The sequence below is a fragment of the Balearica regulorum genome, chromosome 1 (assembly GCF_011004875.1).
Source record: "Balearica regulorum gibbericeps isolate bBalReg1 chromosome 1, bBalReg1.pri, whole genome shotgun sequence".
Lineage (NCBI taxonomy): Eukaryota > Metazoa > Chordata > Aves > Gruiformes > Gruidae > Balearica > Balearica regulorum.
The window spans coordinates 168,486,877-168,504,349 of NC_046184.1; the positions used below are offsets into that span (position 1 = coordinate 168,486,877).

The 17,473-nt window shown below is 43.8% G+C and overlaps 1 protein-coding gene across 1 annotated transcript; it reads left to right on the plus strand.

Annotated features, from left to right (window-relative positions):
* The first annotated feature begins 11,401 nt into the window (after window positions 1–11,401).
* Window positions 11,402–17,000, plus strand: SLITRK1 (SLIT and NTRK like family member 1). Its single transcript, XM_075741543.1, has 2 exons — window positions 11,402–11,776; window positions 11,967–17,000. The coding sequence occupies exon 2, from the start codon at window positions 12,952–12,954 to the stop codon at window positions 15,028–15,030; it is 2,079 nt and encodes a 692-aa protein (XP_075597658.1). The 5' UTR covers window positions 11,402–11,776; window positions 11,967–12,951; the 3' UTR covers window positions 15,031–17,000.
* The last annotated feature ends 473 nt before the right edge of the window (window positions 17,001–17,473 follow it).

Consider the following 17,473-nt stretch of genomic DNA (forward strand, 5'->3'; position numbering starts at 1 on the left):
AAAAACCCCCATAAATTCAAGCAGTTCTTGTAATAATTAGGAAAATTGCTTCCCAAGCATAATTTTTTTTATGAGTCAAGATTCAGAACAATAACGCTAGTGATACACATAATATCAATAAAATCCAGCTTTTATGACAGTCATCGACATAGCACTCTTTCGTTTCACCCCTCATTTCTCTCTGATATGTTGGCAGAGATGTAAAAGAGAAAACAAGTGAACAGCCATATGTAATATTGAAAGGTAAGAAATATCAATGTAACATTCCTCTTGTATATTTATTCTTTCAAAGGAAATTTTGAAGACACAACTTGATGACTTTTCTTTTGCTTATTCTGCTTTGAAAAATGATTTCCTATTTTATACTGTATGTCTGACTACACCTAGATGACAGCTTTCCATTCAGCTATTCTTGAAATACACTAATGAACTGAAACATTTCAACTGTTCATTCTGTTCAAAAAATAGTTGAAAAAACAGACTTTAAAAAAAAAATTGTGTCTATATTTTTTCAATGAAATATTGTTCCTTATAAACATCCCCTTGATGTCCCTTGAATTAGCCACACCTAGAATTAATCATCTAAAAGGTAGTTAGTTGTAGTGTAAATTAATGTAAACAGTAAAGGTCTGTGTAATAAAATGTCACAAATAAAGCTTTCCCAACACAATCTATTCTACTTGTTTTGTACGTATTTTAGTACAAGCCGAAGGGGTAATTTCTCTCCACTGACTGTAAAGATTCCTAGGTGGGTATCTCTGTCTAGATGCTAAAAGCTAACGCTATCACCAGACTGCTGAAGTGTTCCATCATAGATTTGCTTCAGTTTCACTTTTAAAAGCTAAGTTTAAAAGCAGAAAAAAAAAAAATGTAAATGATTTAAATATTTATTAAACCCAAAACATTTTGTAATCTCTTCCCACATTCCTCTCCAAAAAAGCCAGAAACCATATTAATTAAGAAAAAACAAGAAAATGGTTTAATCCAAAAATCAATTTTTTTATATATTCCAGCAGTGACCTAAAAAAAAATAATCGATTGTTCAGAGAAATGTACCTCTACTCTTTAATCTCTTTAGATTTTGAGAAATCCACCAAAAAAGGGAGCTGTTACTCTGAGTCCTCAAAAAGAAAGCCTTATATTTTCAGCTGATCCCTTTTTCGCTTTGTTTTGGTTTTGCTTTACCTTTAGTTGACCTTCCACAGTTAGAGTGAAAGTACACAAGTTATTGAGTCAGTCCTCAATGACTTGAACTTTCATGATGAGTGTTACGGGGAAGGAAAATGAAGACGACTGTCAGAGAGAAGTGAAGTGGGTCCTTCATCACCGACCCTGCGTGCCCTCCTACAGGTGTTTCCCATTTGTGGCCCTGGAGTCCTTCAGTGATCTGTTACGCACCCATAGAGAGGGCAGCACTACTACATTTTAGTGATGCTACTCACCACCAGATGCAATAAAAACAATAAAAAAGTGCAACATCCCTACTGCTGGAGGGGTATATTTGGACTATGGTATGTCTGTGCTGCCTTCACGGGAGGGTTAGGCCACTTAATTTCTCCTGGTCCAAGAATGGAAGAAATATACTTTTGTACAGGTTTGTCAGCATGAACTGTTCTGCAGGTCTGCAGCATAGCGGGTTTATGATGTCTGTTGATTTGTCTGAGGCTCGCTTGTGTGGTTCTGCAGTGCAAACGCTGAGCCCTGTGCACCAAACAAATTATCTATTTGAGAGCCAAGCACATGAATCCCAGATCACACGCATCCTACAGGACCAGATCACACAGACCTGGTCTACTGCTTATGAATTTTTTTTTCCTAGTTATAAATGCTGGAAGTCTAGATTGTAAATAAATATTCATGTCAAAGAAGGTAAAACAATAAAAGTGAACAGTATTTGAACCGTGGTAAACTATCCCGATTTTCCTCAGTGTCTCCAACTGAGAACATGCCAGAGGAGCCCTTGTATGTGAGAGTAAGCAAGGAACTTCCATCCAAAGGAGAGACAGAGAGAGTACAAGCCTACTTAATAAACCATGGCCCAATTCTTATGTCAAACATTAAAAGCAAATCTGAAGTAAACTACTTTCAAGAAACTTCTGCAGAAGTTATGACACATTTATAAATTTTACATATATATGTAGCTTATGGAGTAGCTTATGGAGTAAATATTTATGTTGCTTAAATAGAAGTCTTGCTGACAAAGCAGAGGCCTGTTTCACCCATAAAGTCGAAACAGATTGAGGAGGGCATATTCGGTATTTGTTTGCCTGGAATCTAAATATAAGCACACTACAATGACTAAACAGCAACACTATAACGATTTGTGAGATTGTACATTTTGTGGTGCTACTGACGGCATAACCAGCATCAATGCCTGAGCACTTGGACAGAGCTAACTGTACATGTAAAGGTAATATGTAACTGCAAGAGGCAAAAGGAGACTTTTGTGATGTAATTGCACAAACGGTACAATGAAAATCATATACAAGGCATAAACTCTGCAAGATACAAACAGTGGATGTAGAACAGACAGGAAATGTGCCTGGGAAAATGAACAGGCCCTGCTCCTGTAAATAAGATAATCTGTGTTCAGAGCAGATGAGATTCACCCTTTCTTTTGGGGAGGTTGTGACTATCATAGAAATACCATGGATGCATGAGAAAAAAGAAGAAGGGTGACACTTGGCTTTGGTCCCAGCTTACCTCATCAAAGAGATCTCAAAACTGATCCTCAAACCTGACTGCAGCCATCCCTGCTGACTACATGACAACAGCTCTGTGGTATTGTACACACACAGCTAATGTAGGAGATGGTTATTAAGGACCATTTGACTATACAGCAACTATAACTAATAATGTGTAAGAATTTACTGTTGGAAAATGTGTGTTGTTAATGAATGCCAGTCTAGTAAAATACTACTTTGATGCTGGCCTCATTTCTGTTTTTTTAAATACTACCATCACCGTCACATCCAACTCCCTGATATATATGTACATACAATATCTGTACACGCACACATACAATCAGTTGCAAAAATCTCATGTGCAATTGCATTTTAGATTCTGTATATTTTACACAAGACTTTAAAGATAATAGGGTCTGGATTCATCCAAGCCAGGGTTTTGTGGGGGCTGAATCCTGGACTTTGGTATGTATCCATCCCCTCTAGGTATAGGGATCAATCCTTAGCCACCTCAGCAGCAATGCTGATTTGATCCTCTCATCAACTCAGGAAGGACAGAATTGTTTTAGGACTGCAATATGAATTGGATCAATAAAATGATCTTGGTTAAATAAAAAGCCTCAAGAAGTTAAAATTAGTGGCTGGAGGCTAGTGAGTGAAGGCAGTAAGGGATTTCTCAGATCAGCTTTGCAAATGGAGAAAAAAACAACAGACTACATCCTGAGTCACTACTGCAATACTCTATCTTTACATCAGAATAATACATTTGAAATCATTTGGGATGCTGTGATTTAAAATCGAGTAGTACAATGATTAATCAGGTCACCAGCCTCTTCTCCCTTATGTCTCTAAAATGTTATTTAATTAAAACTGAAATGTCATGTGGGATTGGTCCCAGGGTATGGTTTCTAGGCATTGCATAAATAGGAAGAAGGTATTATTTTATTGTTAATAATGTTTCATCTATTCAATCTTCCCACAGTTTGCTGATGGCTGGCAATTCTCCTTTTCATGTGCAAACACCACTGGATGCTCTCCTAATGGATAATTTCAGGAAGCTTTTCAGAAATTTTCTGTCAGAAAATTCCAATTGAAGTCAATCAAAGGAAAGGAAAAATAATTTTGACAAAATACAATTTTTTGGGAAAAAAAAGAATACAATGGAAGATATCAAATTCTTATTTCTGGGTATTCCATTCTGATTTTAAATTTCAAAATATGTTCTGTTTTATATTAGAAAACAAAAATAACAAAACATTTCACATTTTAATCAAATCATATGGTTTGTTTCAGGTTTTTATTTTGAAATACACTGAAAATTATTAATTTATTTTGGATCTTTACCTGGTTGGTTGGTTTTGTTGTCTTCTTTGCTGTTGTGGGGTTTTTTTAGCAGAAAAAAGGAACTGATAAGCTTCCTGAAAACAAAACCACTTCACAGTTTTCATGCTTAAACAGAGTTTGTAAAATTTGTTTTCTGAAATGGTTCTTAAGTGATAAGTTCTTTGTGTTTCGAATGGTTTATTATTTGTCTCTGAAATCCCTGTTGTGCCGGTTGTGGCTGGGGTAGAATTAATTTTCTTCACAGTAGCTAGTATGAGGCTGTGTTTTGGATTTGTGCTGGAAACAGTGCTGATAACACAGGGATGTTTTAGCTATTGCTGAGCAGTGCTCACACAGAGCCAAGGCCTTTTCTGCTTCTCACACCACCCCACCAGCGAGCAGGCTGGGGATGCACAAGGAGTTGGGAGGGGACACAGCTGGGACAGCTGACCCCAACTGACCAAAGGGATATTCCATATTAAGTGATGTCATGCTCAGCAATAAAACTAGGAGGAAGGTTGGCCGGAGGGGCCACTGTTCGGGGACTGGCTGGGCATCAGTCAGTTGGTGGTGAGCAATTGTTTTCATTTGCTTCTCTTGTCTTTCTTGGGTTTTATTTCTCTCTGTTATGTTCCTTTTCATTACATTACATTATTTTATTGTGATTTATTTTATTTTATTTCAATTATTAAACTGTTCTTATCTCAATCCATGAGTTTTCTCACTTCTACCGTTCTGATTCTCTCCCCCATCCCACCGGTGGGGTGCGGAGTGAGCAAGTGGCTGTGTGATGCTTAGTTGCCATTGAGGTTAACTGTGACACTTGTGTTTTTTGAAATCTGAAGTCTGAATCAGGAAAAGACTGAGAAAAGAAAACATTCTTTTTCCCTAGTTAAAATAATTCAATTAAAGTGAATTAAGATGTGAATTAATAAGAAAACCAAGGCTTGGTATTACTGTCACACCACATAACTACATTAGGCCTCCAGAAAGAAAATGACTGGCATATGAAACCTTTGATGCATAAAATCAAGTCTGAGAGAGGAGGAGAAGGAGGCAGGAAGCCTTTAGCTTTTCTTTTGGAACAGGTTTATTTCTATAAATCAGTAGCTCTGCATCTCTAACATACTGGGGTGGAAGGCAGGGCTGGGCCTTCTGAGACTTGGGTCTATTTCTAGAGCTATCAGCAGCTTGACATGTGACCTTCCCAAGGTCAGTGCTTCTGTTTTCCGATCTGTTGAGCAAATAAAATTATACTGAATTCCATTGTAAAAACCTCTGAGATGGGTTGATAAAAAAAGGAAGAACTGGGTATTACTCTTACATAAGATTTGACTTTTTTGCGTTGTACCCCTGAGTAATGATGATAATTATCTCAGTCACCATGTTTCTTCATCACAGATTTCAAAGTGCCTTTGGGCTGTATAATTCCTTCCACTTCCTCAGACTGGGACACTGAGGCACGGGAAAGAGAAATGAGTAGCCCAGAGTCATGTCAGCAAACTGCTGGTGGAAGCAGCAACAGAGCAGGTCTTTGCCTCAGTGGTGCGTTTTGTACTCTGAGAAGCATTTACCTCTCCATTATTAAACAACGGAAGCATGTTATAGTTAGTGAGAGCAGAGACATAAACTCTTATCTGCTTTTGTCCATTTAAATGATCCTTATGTTGCTCTGAGACTGTGCCATGAAAATGGATAAGAAAAGAATTAATTATTGAAAACACATTATAGATCTATTATTCAAGCTGATGTGATTCAGTGGAATTACTTGTGTAAGCAATAGATTGAAAGTTTGGACACATTTTTTTTCTTTTTTTCTTTTTTTTTGGTTGTGAAATATACTTTTAAATGCCTTGTGTAGATCTAAAGGACACTGTGATTTGTGTTGGGTGGGTTAACTCATGTTCTTCCTGTCTCAACATATGAGTTTTAATAAAAGGATGAAAGTAATTTTTAACAAATTTTAAATTGTATGAATGCACTTTACTAAACTACCTCAATCAGTTAAATATGTTGCAGAATGACCAATTATTTCAACCTTCTGCTTGTCTGCAGTCTCTAATGTTTCAGGAAAGAATGAAATAAGCAAGCAATCAAACTACAAAAAGATCACATCAGTAAAAGTGCAGTACTGTATTATGTATTGATCACACTACATGGGAGTCAAGTCTTGCAGGATGTTGAGAATTGTTGTAACAAGTACTTAAAGCAATAACACTGGAATCTGTTCCAAAAAGAAAAAAAAAAATGTGCTGAGGTTAGAATATGGTGCAAATGTTATCACTTCTTATTAAGGGCTATAACATTATACTAGTACTTTCCCTGCTTTAGCTGACCAAAAGAACAAATATTTCTCACAGCTCCAGTTAATTTCACTGTAATATTTTTCCCCAGACTAAATGTATGTCTTTTATCACAAAGAAAAAAAAAAAAAAAAAAATCTGTGTACTTCAGTGCTGCAGTGCTGAACACTGCAATGCCAAACTTAAGAAGCAAAAGCCTGGAGTGAAATCCCAGTCCCCAAGTCAGGCAACCAGCCATCTCACATACTGCACCAGGAAAAGCAGAAATGAGGCCTTGAGAGCATCGAAGATGCAGTTCGGAGGACATTTCAGTGAAACGCTGCAATGGAATCTCAGTTCACATCCTGGGATCACGGCTGCAGCAAAACCATCTCCCTCCATCTGGGCTCCACAACTTGAAATTTGCTCCTGAAAAGAGATAACCCACTTCTGTTGTATCAAACTTTTAAAATCAGTGTTTGTGAGTGTCCGTGTGAGTGTGAGTGTGAGTGAATGAGTGAGTGAGAGTGTGTGTGTGAGAGAGAGAGAGAGAGTGAGTTTTGGGATGAGAGGAATAAAAGGAGGTAGATGACTCAGCTCCCTATCTCTCTCCTTCTAACCAACAGCATAGTGGGCAGAATACACTCTCTCAGTGGAGACACAGGGTCAATGCACTGCTAGATTGGAAGGGGCTTAAGTCTGTCCCTTGACCCCCCTACAATACCCTTTTGATTTGAAAACATGCCACTCCAGAAGACTATGCTGGAGACTATAGACTGTAGGGGGGAGGGGGATGTGTGTCTGTCTGTCTGTCTGTCTGTGTGAGAGAGAGAGAGAGAGAGAAAGAAAGTGAAAGGAACAGAGAAAGGAAGATAAAATATAAATGTCTGTGTGAATTCAGTCCTTCACCAAACAGCTATTTTGGATACCCTCACCAGTAAGGACAGTAGTTCTGGGGCTCAGTCCTGTCCTAAGAACTGCTCAGGTATTTTAATGATTTTAATGCAAGCAATCACAGTGGAAACTCAGATCAATATATATAGTTTAAATAAGAAATTCTGGTCAGGACCTTGGCCTAACTTCTTGCTAAATACACCTCTTGCTTCCACACCATCAGAATTTCAAAGTGAAATGACTACCTGGCTTTTATGGCAGACTACACTCAGGCTAGATGCACAATCTGTCCACCTTGTGACTCCTATTCACTTTTCTGACACTTAGTGTTTGAAGCTTTTAAGACTAACCCTGTGACCTATTCTGGCCAATGTTTCCAACATAAAATTATTGTAAAGTCTGATGTATATGTATAATGGAGAAAGAACGTCTACCAGTTTTGCTGCCGGCTCCATCATCTAAACATCTGATGTATGAAATCTATTAGGTCAAGCCCAGTCTCATATGAAAGCACAATGCAACAAGTCCTCCCAGGACTCTGCGCGCCCTGGTGGGTGCTGTAAGCAACAGCCTGTTAACTCATGCTCCTCCACTGCCTTTCTCTGGTTCAAGGGTTCTCAAAATTATTTTTCTTGTAAAGTAGAACAGCTGCAGCAAGAGGGCTGGTAGCCTGGTGTTTGAGGGTATGAGCCAAGAAAGAGAAACATGTGGGCTGGATCTCATACTGCAAAGGATAGAGAATTTTTATTTTCTCATCCTGAGCCAGTCTCCTACCCACTAGATAGAAGGAGGCAAACCACTTCTCTAACTTTCTTTTCTTTCTTTCTTTCTTTTTTTTTTTTTAATCATCATCATCCGCCACTGCATCATTTTGCAAAGCTCCATCTGGTGAACATATCACAGTGAGATTTGGAACATGCTCACACGTCACTGCCCTCAGGAAAATGAAGAAGAAAAATATCTAGTTTCAGAAACCCTGTTCGGCCTAAACACAGTTTAGGTAGAAATCCAGTAGTTTTGTGAAGACTGGTGTGTGAAACATACTGAGATAGAAAATTCTGGGAGGAGATCCTTGTATTAGTTTAACCCCTCCTACCCTTAGTTAAAACTGGATAATCAGAACTGATTTAAAGTAATTGTGTGCATCAGAAAGCATAGTTTCTCCAGGAGGCACCTATGATAACTTTCACTCCCAGCATAGCCAAAGCCTGAATAAAGCAATAACGAAATAATGATCCTATGACTTTTCTATTTGCTGAGCCCATCATAATTTGTAGTGCGTAAATGCACACACCCCTTTATATACATATGTATATGTGTGTGTGTATGTGTGTGTATACACACAGAGCATCACATCTACAGTGTAGGATGTCTTTATTACGATTATGTCTCCCATAGAAATAATGAAGAGGATTTTATAGCACATAGCACAAGTATTACAAGAAGGGTCTCTATAGTAATAGATTTTTGTTCTGTAGAAACTTTGCAAATGCTCTGAGTTCTGCTTTGCAAGATGTACAATGTTAGATAAGGTAACTATTTTTTTAACATGTTCTGATATAGCACAAATACACCCTTAACCAGTGTTACTTGCATAGTCATAGCAACAGGGAGATGGGAGATTACCAATTGGGAAAATGTAAAAGTATCCCAGTACCTTTTCCTATTTCAAGGCATTTTCCATATTAGGACTAAAGTCATTCCTATTCAAAAGGCATCTGTGATGCCCAAGCTAATTTGTTAGCATTTGATTAAATATGGAACTTCACCCCCAGAAGAAAAGTATAAGTAGGAAACACATTGTCTTAGGCTTCTTAAAGTTGCAGAGGTAAACAGGAGGTAAAAGACATCAGATAAGGAAAGGTATCAAGGAAAACAGATTTGGGTACTCTTTCCCCTATCTGGTCTAATGCATAATTTGGAGGGGACGATGGGAGCTCCGGTTATTCATCCTGTGTATGGATTGTAAACTGGGATGCATATGCTGAATTTAAAGACCCAGATTAATTGGCACTTCAGTGCTGCATGATCTCTCACTTTACCACACTCTCTACATAAAAAAGTAAAATTTCAGTCAGAGAGATCCTGATCAGCCTGATCCAGGAGTAGGTATTTCCTTAAAACACTTAGAGGCAGGCCTCTTCTAACGTACATGTTTCGAAACATGATTCAAGAAGATGATGAAATCTAGAAATTTAGGATTTTGGCACTGAGTAATGATAGATTAATTTCCTGGCCCTGACACACCTTTCCTGTGTAACTTGACTTGCAGAACCAAAACTTCAGATATCAAATCTAAAATGAATGATGCCTCTTTTCTTCCTGACTTGTCTTGTAGGTGATAACCTTTGCATTGCAGATGCTCTCTCAATGCATATATCATATATATGAGACATAAATTTCTCAATATAGTTCCAAAGTATACATCTGAAAACACAATGAGTTCCTTATCTAAATACTGTTTTGGAAGTTACGTGGTGCCCATAAACACTCTTACATCTCCTGGCAGATTTTTTAACTTTCCCCCCACCCCACTTTGAAGTTCTAGGGCCCCAGATGGCTTCCACTAGTTCCCACCTCTCAGCAGATCCCTTGGAAGAAGCAGGCAGTTTGTCCTTCATGCTTTGACAACAGGTCATTGTCTCCTTTCTCTTATTTGATTCCTATTTATTTATTTAATATCTTGTTAATGTTCAGGTCCTCTGGTTGCATTTTGATTGTTTTTACAGTGCCTGAGCAATTTTTGTAACAGGAAGGTAAAGATGCTCAGAAGCTCTATTGTAAGGCTGGAGGAGAACAAGCTCTTTAGTCCTCCTGCCTCACATCCCAGTGAGTGTTCACCAGTCTCCAGATTTTCATCCTCTCCTCACAGAGATCTTGTCACTGCTGCTGACACCCGGTGAGTGGGTGCCCTACCCTGACCCCCTCCCCGACCCTTGCCCCTTTCCCCAACTCTCCCGCCTCCCTCCAAGGAGTTTCCTGGGGGCTTCCCTGCCCCTGGGTCTCTTTGCACTTCGAGCCTACAATTTTTGATCCACGGAAGGTTTCCAGTCAGCCTAGCACCGCCCCTCCCTCCCCGACATCACCGGGAGACAAAGTCAAAGAAACCGTCAGGAGAAATTAATTAATGCGCCTCAACGTGGCGCCAAGTTTCCTTTTCCTCTCTCTCTCTTTTTTTTTTTTTTCCCCCTAATGAAACCACTAATATATTTCTTGTGGTGCTTTCTGTTTCAGTGGCATTTTATCTCTTCTGGCCCGTTTGTAATTTATTGGGCAGCCTTTTTCAGCGCCAGGATTTCTCTCTTTTTGTCTGTTTCTTTTCCTTCTCCTGTCCCGTTTCCTCCCACCGCTCCCCTCTCCCTCCACAGTCGCTGCCCACCGTGGCAAACCGAAAGGCCAAGTCTTCATTCTGGGGACCCGAAATGGCCACGGCAACTGTTGTAACTTGTCTGTGGTCTAATTACATTAATTTGATAAAATCATCGTCGGCAGGATGTCTAATTTACTTGCAAGCGGCAGCCAGGGAAAAGCTTCGACCAAATTAGCATGCCGCCGGGACCAGGGGGTGCAGGCTCCATATGGCTCCCTGGCTTTCCCTATAAATAACCCTCCTCCAGCCCACCCCCGCTGTTACATCCCCCCCCACACACACCAGTATGCCGCAAAGTTCACCAGCGGCGCCGGACGGGAGAGGTACAGCCCCGGGCTGCAGGAGGCACCCGGCGGCCGGGCTGCCTCCCCCGCCGCTGCCTCCCCCGCCGCCGCCGCCGCCTCCTCCTCCTCCTCCTCCGCCTCCTCCTCCTCCTTCTTCTCCTCCTCCTCCTCCTCCTCCTCAGAGCGATTTGACAAGGCAGGGGGAAACGCGGGTTTCCACTTGCACCACCAGAGGTGCAACTGGTTCTTCGCTCGTAGGCATCTGAAACCCGTCCAAATGATGCAGAAACTTTTGTGTGCTTGGCTCCTTTCTTTAAGGCCAGGCTCCGATTTTTCCGCTGTGTAATCTCCTTCTTCTTTGTCAGAGGGTGGGAGCTGGAAAGGGCGACGGGGGGGTAGGGGGGTGGTGGGTGGTGGGAGGGAGGGGGTCGAGGAAAGCAGGCGTTGTATTTCTGCAGAGAGGATATTAGGAGCATCCCTAGAGAAATATCTATTCATGTACGTACGTGCATCTTTAGATTTTTATATATAGATAGGAATGTCAAGATGCACAACTGTCAGTTTCAACCCTCTCCTCCCCTCCTTAAGGGAGACACTATACTCTGTGGGAACAGGTGGCGTGAATTGCTAACAGTGCAGCAATCCCCTCCTCCCTACCCCCCTTCTCCTATATGATCATTTAAATTAAATTATAAAAAAAAATATATAATGCAATAATCCACGGTTCCACATTGCATAGGGAACGCCAGCAAGAGAACAAATCCAGCATGAAACACTATAGACTGCAGGGGAGGAAGAAATGCGTTTAAAGCAACGATAAAAATGGCGTGCAGAATAATTACCTCAAATTGCTATTCGCTTGACACCCTGACACTAATTCTGTTCAAGCCATTGGGAAATACAATAAGGCAAACGCACCTTCCTCGCCTGCTTGTGCAGGTGTGAGTGTGTGTGAACGGGGGCAATAGGGAACTGGTCGGGAGGAGGGGAATGCTAAACTTTCCATCTTAAAAGAAAAGAAATAAATTAAATAATCCATTTAGGAGAAAGCATCTAAATAGATCGACAGCTTTTAATGCCAACGTTTTTAACGCTTGCCCTGTACGTGGATTGATTTTTTTTTCTCCAGCATTCCCTCAGCAGATGGATTTTTGCCACTGCAGCTCAGCAGAGGGTGTCAGATCTTTCAGAGTGCACCAGGTTGAAACGAGCAGAGCCTCTTAGCAACTCTCCCTCTGCGTGCATGTGAGTGTGTGCGAGCGTGCGACTCGGCAGCAGCAGAAGAAAAAGGAAAGAAGAGCGAGCGAGCGAACGAGGAGGGGAGGCAGCGCGGCCGGCAGGGCGAGGCGAGGCGAGGCGAGGCTCGGCGCGGCGCGGCGCGGTGCGGTCGGGCGGGCGGGCGGCCCCGGCCCCGCGGCAGGCTCCGGCCGCCGGCAGGCATGGGCAGCCGCGCACCGCAGCGGGGGCAGGCTCCGCGCAGCTCTGGCGGCTGGGCGGCCAGCGCCTAGGCTGGGGCGCGCTTTCAGCACCGGGGCGCTGGACAGCGCCCGGCGGGCGGCGGGAGAGAAGCGCGGCTCCGCGGCCGCGCGGCAAGGTCAGTCCGGCGCGGAGCCGCGCACAGCGGCAGCCTCCGCGGCCACCGCCGCGCTCTCCGCCTGCGCCTCTCTTAACATGCAGCGGCGGCCGGTGGCGAGCAGCACCGTTCCCGTGCCGGTGAGCCAGCCCGGCCGGCAGACCTCCACTTAGCTGCCCGGGAGGCGTCAGGCAGGGGGATTTTTTTTTTTTTTTTCCTTCGACTTTTTTTTTTTTTTTTTTTTTTTTTTTTTTGCGTGCCTTGCAGTACGTGCCTGGATAGTTTGTGGATATAATTATTGACTGGAATCTGGGCTGTTGCAGTTGTACGTGGGGGGGGGAGAGAGGGAGAGAGGAGAAAAGAAAGAGGTCCCCCCCCTCCGCCGACCCTCCCTTCTCCCCCTCCCCACATTTTTTTTTCTCCCTCTTTGGTGGTGGTTCGGACATTACATGTATTGAATGAACTGGAATTGCTTTCCGTTTGAGGAGGATGGTTGCTGTTACTTTGTGATGAGATCGGGAATGAATTGCTCGGTTTAAAAATGCTGCTTTGGATTCTGTTGCTGGAGACGTCTCTTTGTTTTGCTGCTGGAAACGTTACAGGGGACGTTTGCAAAGAGAAGATCTGTGCCTGCAACGAGATAGAAGGGGATTTGCACGTAGACTGTGAGAAAAAGGGATTTACCAGCCTGCAACATTTCACCGCCCCAACTTCCCAGTTTTACCATTTATTCCTGCATGGCAATTCCCTGACTCGACTTTTCCCTAATGAGTTTGCTAACTTTTACAATGCAGTCAGTTTGCACATGGAAAACAACGGTTTGCATGAGATTGTTCCTGGGGCTTTTCTTGGGCTGCAGCTGGTGAAACGCTTGCACATAAACAACAACAAGATCAAATCGTTCAGGAAGCAGACTTTCCTGGGGCTGGACGATCTGGAATACCTCCAGGCAGATTTTAATCTATTGCGGGATATTGACCCGGGAGCATTTAGGGACTTAAACAAGCTAGAGGTGCTGATTTTAAATGACAATCTCATCAGCACCTTGCCTCCCAACGTGTTTCAGTATGTGCCGATCACCCACCTCGACCTCCGGGGAAACCGTCTTAAAACCTTGCCTTACGAGGAGGTCCTGGAGCAGATCCCAGGCATTGCTGAAATCCTGCTAGAGGATAACCCCTGGGACTGTACTTGCGATCTGCTGTCGTTGAAGGAATGGCTGGAAAACATACCCAAAAACGCTTTGATCGGCAGAGTGATTTGTGAGGCTCCCACTAGGTTGCAGGGCAAAGATTTAAATGAGACCACAGAGCAAGAGCTGTGCAAAAAGAACAGAGTGGATTCTAGCCTAGCTGCTCCCCCTGCCGAAGAAGAAACCTGCGATCCTGGTCCCATTCCAACCCCTTTTAAAATACACGGCAAAGAAGACCCTGCCACGCCAGGATCTGGTCCAAACGGAGGTACAAAGATTCCCGTCAACTGGCAAATCAAGACCAGACCCACTGCTGCCGTGTCGACAGTCAGCGCCAAAAGCAAGCTACCGGCTACCGTGTCCTGCCCGCAGATCTGCAGCTGCGATCAGATCCCTGGCTCGGGTTTAAAGGTTAATTGCAATGACAGGAACGTGAGCAGCTTGGTGGATTTGAAGCCCAAGCCGTCCAACGTGCAGGAGCTCTTTCTGAGAGACAACAAAATACACACCATCAGGAAATCCCACTTTCTGGATTACCGGAAACTTAATTTACTCGATCTGGGCAACAACAACATTGCCACCGTCGAGAACAACACCTTCAAGAACCTCTTTGATCTGCGATGGCTCTACATGGATAGCAACTACTTAGACACCCTGTCCAGGGAGAAATTCGCTGGGCTGCAAAACCTGGAGTATCTGAACGTGGAGTTTAATGGGATCCAGCTGATCATGCCCGGCACCTTCAATGCGATGCCCAAACTGAGAGTCCTCATACTCAACAACAACCTGCTGAGGTCTCTCCCAGTAGACGTGTTTGCCGGGGTCTCGCTTTCCAAGCTGAGCATACACAACAATTATTTCATGTATCTCCCGGTGGCGGGGGTGCTGGACCAGCTCACCTCCATCACCCAGATCGACCTGCACGGCAACCCGTGGGACTGTACTTGCCCTATCGTGCCTTTCAAACAGTGGGCGGAGATGCTGCGCCCCAAGGTGATTATGAGCGACCTGAGGTGTGAGTCCCCTGAAGATTTCTTCAAGGAGGATTTCGAGTCTCTCTCCAACGATGTGATTTGCCCTCAGTTAAAAATCTCGCCCACATTAACTTCTACTAACAAAAATAGCACCGGGTTGACAGAGACAGGTACTCACTCCAACTCCTACTTGGAGACCAGCCGGGTCTCTATTTCGGTGCTGGTGCCAGGGCTCCTGCTGGTTTTTGTGACCTCTGCCTTCACGGTGGTTGGCATGCTGGTGTTCATCCTGAGGAACAGAAAGCGGTCCAAGAGGAGGGACGCCAACTCCTCTGCGTCCGAAATCAACTCCTTGCAGACGGTCTGCGACTCGTCCTACTGGCACAACGGGCCCTACAGCGCCGACGGGGCCCACAGGGTTTACGACTGCGGCTCCCACTCCCTGTCGGACTGAGGCGGCGGGCGGGGCGGGACCGGCCGCCATCCGGGACCGGCCGCCGTCCGGGACCGGCCCTTCGCGCTCCGGCCGGTGGGGAGGCAAACGCCGGCCAGAGACGGCTCTGCACCTCGGCTACCTTTTGTGAGAAACAAAACACACACACGCACTCACGCCCCTCCTCACTACCCCCATAGCAAGCACCGAGGCCCGGTGTCCGGCGGGGGGGGGGGAGCCTGGCGCCGGGGCGCATCCCCGCAGCTCTGCGCAGCCCGGCGCGGTGGGCGCATCTCCCGCCCGTGCGCTGCCGGGGCAGCAACGGACGAGCGAGGACCCGCTTCCTTCGGCCCCGGCAGGGCGAAACACTGCTCCTGGTTTTGTTGGGCTTTTGTTCTATTGTGTCGGGGATTGTTTTGCTTTTTTTGCCCTCTTCCCTTGTGGACCGACCCATCTCCGAGAGGCCGGGAAGAGGAGGGGGGCGGAGGGAAGGCTGGTGTCGGCCTCCTCCTGACAGCAAAGCAGGAGTGGAAAGTTGCACGAAGGCATGAATGTAATGTAAATAAATGACTCCGACTCCGAAACAGACAGACAAATGGACCGAAAAAAAAAAAAAAAAAAAAAAGTGCTGCATGGCTCGCATGGATACAACGCACCCCAGGGACGCTCCAGCCCCCGACTGGAAGCAGCGTCTAGTTCACACCATCATCCCTCTTACCTGATAAGTCCCTTCGTATCAAACCTTCTATATACGAAATACAGTATAATAATAAAAAGTGCCATTTCGCCATTTTTGTGTGATCAATAGGCAGTAGAGATCGTACTTTTACCGTGGAAAAAAATTGTAAAGGTTTTATTTAAGACATAGTTGCATGCATATTCTCATTGGACTTTTTTTTTTTTTTTTTTTTTTTTTTTTTTTTAGGCGGGAATTACTTTGCTGGGAGAGATTTGCTTTGTTGATGGTGGGTTGTGTTTTGTTTTTCGGGGGGCTGGGGGGAGGGGAGGCTTTGGTTTTCTTTTCTCTCCTTTTCCAATATACATATTCAGTATTGCCTTTCCATCTGAATGTAAAAATTAGTACCCTTGATTTCTATTATGGTAACAGTGTAAACATGCAAAAGAAAAAAAAATTCAAGGCAGTTAAGCATGACCAATTAATGTCACTCTAGTGCTTAGGCTGCAAAGTTTAATGGTAGAAAATTCTGTGCTGTTGTAAATCTTACTATAACTTGAGGAAACCAGAACTAAGGAAGCAAGTGAAACTTACTAATTCTATTCGAGGGTTTTATAATGGCATATTTTTTCAGTATTAAAGTGAAAATGTTTTCAACTCCGGGTCCTTACCATTTTTCCAGCATCAGTTCTTGCAAGCGGGTTATTTGGGTTTAGTGGACAGAGCCTCCTTTCAGTGCTCTCTGTGTGTGTTTCTCTCCCTCTCTCTCTCTTGCCCTCCTTCCCTCCCTTCCTCTCTCTCATTCATTCACACGCAGAGGCACAAACACCCTTCTCTCACCCCTTCCCCAATGTAAATAACACACAGAAGTTTCCTGCCTCCTCTCCTCTCCCTTTTTTTTTTTTTTTTTTTTTTTTTTTTATAATGCGGCAGTGAATCCCTTTATTAATACTGTGAATCTCTCGCTGCTGCCGCCGCCGCCTCTGCTGCACACACTGCAGATATATTAGGGATGTTAGTGGGAATTTGATTTAATTGACTGCCTAGCTCGGTCTCATTAAGCCGGAGCCGGATTTCACCGGTCAGCACTTCAGGCCCGTAGGCAGCTTGCCGGACTGCCGGCGAGGCGGGGCTGCTGCAGGCGGCTGGGCTCCAGCAGCTGCTGCAAGTGGGAAAACTAATTAGCGAAGGGACTTTCCCATCCCTGCTCTGGGTAGCTGCACCTTTTGATATGAAACGCTGGAAAAAAAAAAAAAAAAAAAAAAACAACCACGGTACAGTGCTGCAGTTGGACGTCAGGCAGTTCGCATTTGATCCCGTTCCTGTACGGGAAAGTGCCCCTAAACTCAGTAAAACCTGTAAAGGCGAAAGCCCCTGCAGATCACTTGTAACTCACAGCTCAAGTCCCAGTGGAGATATGGAGAATTTCAGTCACGTTGCTTCTGGCTTTCTCCAGGCAGAGAATCCTTTTAAAGAGTAAAACACCGTAAGGGACTTGCTAAACTTCAAATACTGATTCGGTTTTCTTTATCGAAAAAGCTCGCCTTTGGGATATGCGAGGAGAAAACAGACATACAGACATACACATTGCGATAGATACACTTTTGAAAACGAGGCAGACGCCTGATCCCGGATGGTCATGAAGTATTAAACGTGGGGAATAGATCATTCCTCCTGAATCCTTTATCACTGTGGAAAGGTCTGCAGTCTCCTAGAAAATACCTTGAAGTTTGGTTGTGTAGCTCTGAAAACGGGATGTCCTTCTTAACTACACAAACCGCTCATATT